At 36.3% G+C, this 8,442-nt stretch overlaps 1 protein-coding gene across 3 annotated transcripts in view; it reads left to right on the top strand.

Annotated features, from left to right (window-relative positions):
• The first annotated feature begins 125 nt into the window (after positions 1 to 125).
• ANAPC10 (anaphase promoting complex subunit 10) overlaps positions 126 to 8,442 on the top strand; it is a 49,705-nt gene continuing 41,388 nt past the window's right edge. The window contains exons 1-3 of one of the 3 annotated variants that reach the window (XM_016206922.2): positions 126 to 195; positions 1,635 to 1,761; positions 2,375 to 2,465. In XM_016206922.2, the coding sequence (XP_016062408.1) occupies positions 1,647 to 1,761; positions 2,375 to 2,465 (206 nt within the window). In that variant the 5' untranslated portion in view covers positions 126 to 195; positions 1,635 to 1,646. Of the gene's footprint in view, positions 234 to 1,634; positions 1,762 to 2,374; positions 2,466 to 8,442 lie in introns of all 3 variants that reach the window. The other 2 variants (XM_016206921.2, XM_016206920.2) reach the window with 2 other exon arrangements.

The following is an 8,442-nucleotide window of genomic DNA, read 5'->3' as shown; positions in this document are numbered from 1 at the left end:
ATGCCTCAGGGACGTAGTGCGCGCACGCGACTGAGAGCGCCGGGCCAGACGGCGAGAAGTGACGTCATTGTAATGCGACTCCGATTCTACGTGGGGAAGCTGGGTGATCCAGAGAAGCGAAGTGGGAGTGGCGCGGCGCTACCGCAGGGAATTCAAACACCGTGAGCTCCGGCACCCCGGGTCTGCGAGCTGTAAGTGCGTAAGCTTTTCCCGACGTGGAGAATGGTTCTACCGTAAGCACATGCGTTCTTTTCCCCGACCTCAACCTTTTTTTTTTTTCCCGCGCTCAATCTTCGCAGGGCCGGTGGGTCAGGAATGGAGCGTTAGGCATTTGCCCGTTTTAGCCCGTCTAGCACAGGTGTCAAGCAGGACCCGCAGAGACTGGTCCAGACACTGCTTGCGGTGGCTTTTCCTCTTTGGACTCCGTTCCTTCTGGACTGTGTGGCCAGGAACTCAGTCTTATCCGAGCTCCGTGTTTTATCCACTTGGTGGCGTCCATTACCAGATCCAGCAGCTGAATTCTGCTCTAGTAGAGAGATGGGCCTTTTTTTTTTTTGACAATTTGACATTTTTGGACACAGGACGTTCAGCTTGTAATCACGATGGTCAGGGATTTAATTGTCTCATCTTAGACCTTACTTAACTTGCAGGTGGCAAGTACTTTAGTGTATGATCAAACCTATTTATTCATCCATTTATTCATTCAGTAAAATTGCTAATTGAGCATTTAAGTTTTAGGCCTGGACGAATTTTACAGTCCAGTGGCTGCACTGCTATTTAGTGAGTATCTAAGCGCTGGTGTGGGGATTAGGGAACAACTGAGATCTAGTAGGTGTCAAGGAGATGGTTTAGGGAACTATTGGTCCAGGTTTATCATAGCATGTATAACGATGTTCAGTAGCTGTAACTTCGCATTTCCGAGGCAGTTTTTACATACTGTTCATTATCCAAAAAGTATTTTTTTCGCGTTTGCATAGATTTAACAAGATTAACAAAATATGTGAAAGATGAAGTAAACTCTTGGGTTAGAATAGGCCAGTTACTCAGACTTCGAAGCCATTTTTCTGACATTTATATTCTATGGCAAGAGCACATATAAATGGAGCTTTTGAGAACTAGTAGGGAGATGTGATTTTTCTCTGCGTCACTGAATGGGTTATTTAAAATGGAGACCAATGTTCACATATTTCTGGAATAAGAAATGTTTCAATCTAAGTTTTCTAGAGAAAACATGTCATTTGAATTAAGAATTTTTACTCAGACATATAGAACTTTATAGCATTATAGCATTATAGGTCAAGTCAGCCTCCTTGACAGGGAAGGAAATAAAGCCCAGACCTGCCCAATGTCTACGGGTTGTTAAAGGAGGGACTGAGGCTAAAACCCTGATCCTGTGGCCTTTTGCTTGCTGTACTCTCTACTGCTTTGCACATAATATACTTTAGAAACAAAAACTGAATTCCTGAAATTTTAGAAATTACAGTGGTTGAGTTATATGAATTGCATTTGAGCATTAGATGATTAATATCAAGGGTATATTAGTGATTCATTTTGCTATTAAATTTTTATGTATACCTTTTGGAATAAGATGCTCAGGTTCTGGTATAACGTGGATATATTTTTTTTCTACATAGAATATTTTTAAAATGACCACACCAAACAAGACACCTCCTGGTGCTGACCCTAAGCAGCTGGAAAGGACTGGAACGGTACGGGAAATTGGCTCACAAGCTGTTTGGTCACTCTCATCTTGCAAACCAGGTAAAACAACACAAGAAAAGCTGTTTGTAATAACTGTATATTGTTTCCTTGTGTTCTGGACTGTTTAATATTCTTTTTGTTTATATACTTTATTTTAATTCTAAAGTAAATTTGAGTTTTTGTCTGTTATGTGTCTCTTCCCAGTTGCTTTACTAGCATACACTTGAATGTAACTGCATAGGCCATGAAGGCTCTTCTTTGTTCTCACCTGTCTCTGCTATGATTTAGTTCTTGGTTAGCATTCTTTTTGTTGGCTACTTCTCTATTTGGGATAAGTGGCTGATACATTTTTTGAGTGATTACATATCCCAAAATAACTTTATTTTACCCTTGGTTGGGATAGAAATCTTGAGTGTCGTCAGTCCTTTACTCTCAAAAATTTGTGGATGCTATTCTACCATTTATTTACTTATTTATTTATTTATTTTTTGGTTATGATGCAAATAAGAAGGCGTTTGCCTGTCTGTCTCTTTTTTTTTTATGTAACTTGTTTACTAGAAGCATTTAAACCATCCTCTTTATCAACCTTTCTGGACAAATACATATGGTACTTTTATATTTTAAATATAGCTCTTTCTTTAGCATAAGAATTTGTCACTTGTGGTGTTTTTAGGATTTGGAGTGGATCAATTACGAGATGACAATCTAGAAACTTATTGGCAATCGGATGGCTCCCAGCCTCATTTAGTGAACATTCAATTCAGGTAATACATTAAAAAAATTTTTTTACTGAATATATTGGGGTGACGGTTAATAAAATTATATAGGTTTTAAGTGTACAATTCTATAAAACATCATCTGTATGTGTACAATTCTATAAAACATCATCTGTATGTTGTATTGTGTGTTCGCCAGCCAAAGTCAAGTCTCCTTCTGTCACCATTTATGCCCTCTTTATCCTCTTCTACCTCCCTCCAGCCCCCCTTTCCCTCTGGTAATCAACAAACTGTTGTCTGTGTCTGTGAGTTGTATTTTGTTTGTTGTTTTTTTTGCTTAATCTTTTCACCCAGCCCCCCAACCCCCTCCCCTCTGACAGGTGTCAATCTATTCTCTGTATCTGTGAGTCCTTCTATTTAGTTTATTAGTGTATTTTGTTCATTAGATTCCACATATAAGTGAAATCATATGGTATTTGCCTTTCTCTGACTGGGTTATTTCACTTAACATAATACTCTCCAGGTCCATCCATGCTGTTGCAAAAAGTATGATTTCCTTCTTTTTTTTTTTTTTTATAACCGAGTAGTATTCCACTGTGTAAATGTACCATAGCTTTTTATCCACTCATCTACTGATGGGCACTTGGGCTGCTTCCAAATCTTGGCTATTGTAAATAATGCTGCAATGAGCATAAGGGGTGCATATATTTTTTTCAAATTAGTGTTCCAGTTTCTTCAGATATATTCCCAGAAGTGGAATCGCTGGGTCATAAGGCAGTTCCATTTTTATACTTTTGAGATAATTCCATACTGCTTTCCACAGTGGCTGCACCAATCTGCATTCCCACCAACAGGTGCACAAGGGTTCCCTTTTCTCTACATCCTCAAAAACACTTGTTGTTTGTTGATTTATTGACAATAGCCATTCTGACGGGTGTGAGGTTATATCTCATGGTTTTAATTTGCATTTCTCTGATGATTAGTGTCCTTGAGCATCTTTTCATATGTCTATTGGCCGTCCCATTTGTTTATTTATTTTTTTATTTCCTTTGCCCAGGGAGATATATCAGAAAAAATATTGCTAAGAGAAATGTTCAAGATTTTACTGCCTATCTTTTCTTCTAGGATTTTTATGGTTTCAAGTCTTACATTTAAGTCTTTAATCCAGTTTGAGTTTATTTTTGTATATGGTGTAAGAAGATGGTCGAGTTTCATTTTTTTTGCACATATCTGTTCAATTTTCTCAGCACCATTTATTGAATAGTAGACTGTCTTTACCTCATTGTATGCTCTTGCCGCTTTTGTCAAATATGAATTGATCATAAAGGCATGAGTTTATTTCTGAACTCTCTATTCTGTTCCTTTGCTCGATATGTCTCTTTTTATGCCAGTACCATGCTGTTTTGATTACTATGGCCTTGTAGTATAGTTTGATATGAGGTAGTGTGATTCCTCCAACTTTGTTCTTCTTTCTCAAGATCACTGTTGCTATTTGGGGTCTTTTGTGGTTCCGTATAAATTTTTGGAATATTTGTTCGAGTTCTGTGAAATACGCCATTGGTATCTTGGTAGGAATTGCACTGAAGCTATAGGTTGCTGTGGGTAATATGGATATTTTAATGATGTTAATTGTGTCCATTAACACGGTATGTTCGTCCACTTATTTGTATCTTCAATTTCTTTTTTCAGTGTCTTATAATTTTCTGAGTACAGATCTTTTACATCCTTGGTTAAATTTATCTCTAGGTGGTTTTTAAAAATGCAGTTGTAAATGGGACTATTTTCTTAGTTTTCCTTTCTGATGGTTTATTTTTTTGTGTATAAAAATGCAACTGATTTCTGAGTATTTATTTTGTATCCTGCTACTTTACTGAACTTATTTCTCAATTCTAGTAGTTTTTTGGTGGAGTCTTTAGGGTTCTCCAAGTAATACATTTTTGAATTTTTCAATTTGTGTAGGTTATAAGTGGGCAAAGAAATCTATTTTACTTACATAAAGTTTAAAACATATAGAAATTATAAAGAAATGCACTCAACTCTGCTTTTGAAAAGTCTTAGACATTATTTTTCTGCTAACTAGAAGGTGTTTAAAGTTTACTCTGTCCTATCCTTTATGAATTCTTCATGGTGCCTTACACAGTTTCTTTTACATAGATATCTTTCAGATATACTTTTCAATATGATTTATTTCAGAAAACTATACTTTGCTTATGACCCAATACAATGACTAAATGGATTGCATTAAGTACACCTGGAGTGCCTTCCATTTGGAAAAAAATTTTTAACTTAGAAGCACTAAGGACATTTTTAGTTTTGTTAATTGCTTTTAAAAAATTAAAAAATATATCTTTATTGATTTCAAAGAGAGGGAGGGGGAGGGAGAGGGAGAGAGAGATAGAAACATCAATGATAAGAGTGAGTCATTGATTCTCTACCTCCTGCGCGCCCCTGGGCATGTGCCCTGCCTGGGAATCGAACATTGATCTCCTGGATCATAGGTTGATGCTCAACTGCTGAGCCACACTGGCTGGGCACTTTTCTAGTTTCGAAATGCTTGCTTTTTTGTGGAAAAGGAGAACAGCCATATGTTTGCTAATTGCTTTGAATTTATTGACTTAGATAGAAATCAGTTAACTTGGTTATCTTGCTCCATTTATACCATCTATATTATCATTCCGTAGCATTATATTTTTAGTTTGTTTTTATCTTCCTACATTACAGATCAGCAAATTTCTTATGAAAAAGCCAGATAGTAAATATTTTAGGCCTTGTGGGCTATCTGGTCTCTGTTACAACTCAGTTATTCCATTATAGCATGCAAGCAGCTGTAGGCAATGCATAAGGACTGAATTTAGCTGTTCTAATTAAACTTGACCTTACAAGAGTAAGTGGTGGGCAGGGTTCAGCCAGTGGGCTATGCCAACTCCTGTCTTAGAGTATTAAATATGTATACACCAGAAATTAAAACAGCAGCTAAAATATTTTTTAAATGACTTAAAATACCATATACTTTGCTAAATGTCTTACCCACTCATTTTATTTTACCTTTACAGCTATTTTTAATCCTTATTTTGTAGTTTCAGAAGCAGAGGCTTGGATAAATTAAGTAACTTGCTAAGGTCACAGCGAATGAGTGGAAGAATTGTAATTTGAATAGAAGTACTTTGACATGAGAGCCTGAGCTTTTAACTATCATATTGTGTAGCCTAGGGTAAATTGCTTCTCTGTAACAAGGAAAGCTATTGCTTAAAAGTTGTATGAGTGTCCTAATGTAATTGTATTATATTAGAATAGCAGGGTTTTTCTAGCAAATACAGTTTTATACAGAAGACCAGTGTATTGAACAAATAATAATAAAAACAATTTATTGAAATAATGAAGAACAGAAGAATGTAAAGAAAAATATTGAAAAGTTCTCCTGGTTTGCTTTGTTTTAAAGAGAATGGTTGATTGTTTAACAATGGAGGTAAATAATAAAAAAAAAAGAGCATCTACTTGAATGAGAACATTGATAGACATAAATACGTATCGTAGTTATTTAAAACACTTTGAACAAAAAGTACTTTATAAATTTATTAGGATCATAGAATCATATATATACATATGTATGGGTATAAATTGCTTAAACCAAATCACACAAATTAATTTTCCCTCCTCCCCAAGTTGCAGACTGTCCATAACTTTTATATTTCATAATTTTGTAAAGTTGTAAGTTTTTAAAAAATATTAGTTAACAGGTGAATACTAGGACCCATTGCATCATGGCACTGCAGTTTTAGCACTTAGACATCTTTGTACAAAAATTTTGTTTAATTATTGAATAGTTTATGGCATTTTCCCTTTATTTTTAAAAAATAGAGCAAGTGGAAAAAAATCGAAGTGCTGATGCCATTTATTTTTAATTTTATTTTAAATATATTTTTATTTACTTCAGAGAGAGGGAGAGAGAGAGAGAGATGGAAACATCAATGATGAGAGAGTCATTGATCGGCTGGCTGCCTCCTGCACACCCCCGACTGGGGATTGAGCCTGCAACCCCGGCATGTGCCCTGACTGGGAATCAAACTTCGATCTCCTGGATCCTAGGTCGATGCTCACCCTCTGAGCTCCGTTGTCCGGGCTGCTGATGCCATTTAAAAATTAATAGTTACTAATCTTAATAACTTAAGACAATTATGATTATGTTAGAAAATATTAACCTCAACCAGATATTATTGGACTTTACTAGTCAACTACACATTGAATATGAATAGAAAAAAACAAAAAGGAAATATTAGAAATTTATTGTCAGAGATTATGACTAAAAATAAGACATGTGACATAATTTAGGGTTGGGTAAATGTTTTACCTCTTAGGGAGCCAACTTTCATGCCTCCATTATGTAAGCCCAGTGTTCAAGTTTCTTCCATTTGATTTTCTATGTGTTTTCATTAATGCATTATGTACTAAAGAAATGATTTTCTGTATTGAAAAAAATGTTACAAGTAAACTTGAAAGAATTTCAGTGTGAACTTTATAAAATATTTAACTCCTTAGATGTTCTCCCATTCACAACTCTTATTTCTTGTATCAATTTGTCAGCTAGTTAAGCATGTAGATTTTAGAAATAATTAGTGTGTAGTAATGATGTGTCAAGGTGAAGGAGTAGTGCACAAAGTAGCATTTACTCTTAGACCTCATTGCTGCTTAAATCAGAGGCAAGGTCTTTACTTGGCCTGGATGAGAACTCGGTAAGGAGCAGGTATGATATTTGGGGTAACATATACAGTTTTCTGTTCATTTCAAATAGCAAAAGATAGATTAAAAATGAAAACATTCAGTCCTAGCTAATAGTGAAAGCCTCAGACTTGCTTTAGTTTCTTGTAAGGCTTTTAGTCCCTGCGGTTGAGTCTGTTGCAAATGGGAGAGGAAAGGTGTGGTTTGCTTCTGTTTCCCTTCCTTGCTTTTATTTGTCCTCTCCCGTATTATTAACTAATTTCTGAACTACTCAGGCCTGCTAGTCTGGAAGTGGAGAAGGAATATTCATAATTGCCAATTCTATCCTGGTGATCTAGCACTGGTGCTCTCTGTATGTGGCTATATGTTTAAAGCTAACTGTATCTTATGGATGCTTTTGTGGCTGAGAGAATCTGCTCCACAGTCACTTAATGCTGCTGTGGTGATTCACCTGCAGCCTCCTGATGAGGATGCGTTCATCGTTTATTCCTTCCTCACGCCCAGGCCTTTGGCCATAGTTCCAGCCTCCTGCTGAGGATTGTTTATCCTTACTAGCCAGAAACTAATATAGCCCGGCCCATTAGGTTAGCAGGTTGATGAAGTTCCCTTCTATTTCTAGTGTGCTTACACTTTTTAAAAAATATATAGTTATAATCCTCATCCGTGGATGTTTTAAAATTAGTTTTAGAGAGAGAAAGAATGGGAGAGAGAAAGAGAGAGAGAGAAACATGGATGTGAGAGAAACATTGACCAGCGGCCTCCTGCATCCACCCGAACCCATAACCTGGGTATGTGCCCTGACTGGGAATCGAGCCCTCGACCTTTCAGTGTACAAGAAGATGCTCCAGCCAACTGTACCACACCAGCCAGGGTGTGTTCTTACATTTTTTAAAAATGAATACTGTTGGATTTTCTCAAATGCCATTTCAGCATCTACTTATATAATTATATGGTTTTTTTCTTTTTGGTCTGTTGAGATGGTGAATTTCAGTGATTTTTTTAATTGTAAAATACACGTACCATTTACCACTTTTAAGTGTATAGTTCAGTAGCATTTAGTACACTCACATTGTTGTACAGCTGTGACCACCATCCATGTCTGGAACTGTTCATCATCCCAACTGAAACTTTGTCCTCACTAAGCTGTAACTTCCTATATTCTTCTTTCCCCAGCCTCTGGTCACCACTGTTCTACTTTTTGCCTGTTTACTTTTTAATCTATCAATCTTAACAATTGGCATCTTCTTTGGAGAAATGGCTATTCAAGTTCTTTGCCTAGTTTTTAATGGCGTTTTTTGTTTTCTTGTTG

This window comes from Miniopterus natalensis, chromosome 4, assembly GCF_054644295.1.
Source record: "Miniopterus natalensis isolate mMinNat1 chromosome 4, mMinNat1.hap1, whole genome shotgun sequence".
NCBI lineage: Eukaryota > Metazoa > Chordata > Mammalia > Chiroptera > Miniopteridae > Miniopterus > Miniopterus natalensis.
This window is presented reverse-complemented; position numbering and strand designations above follow the sequence as displayed.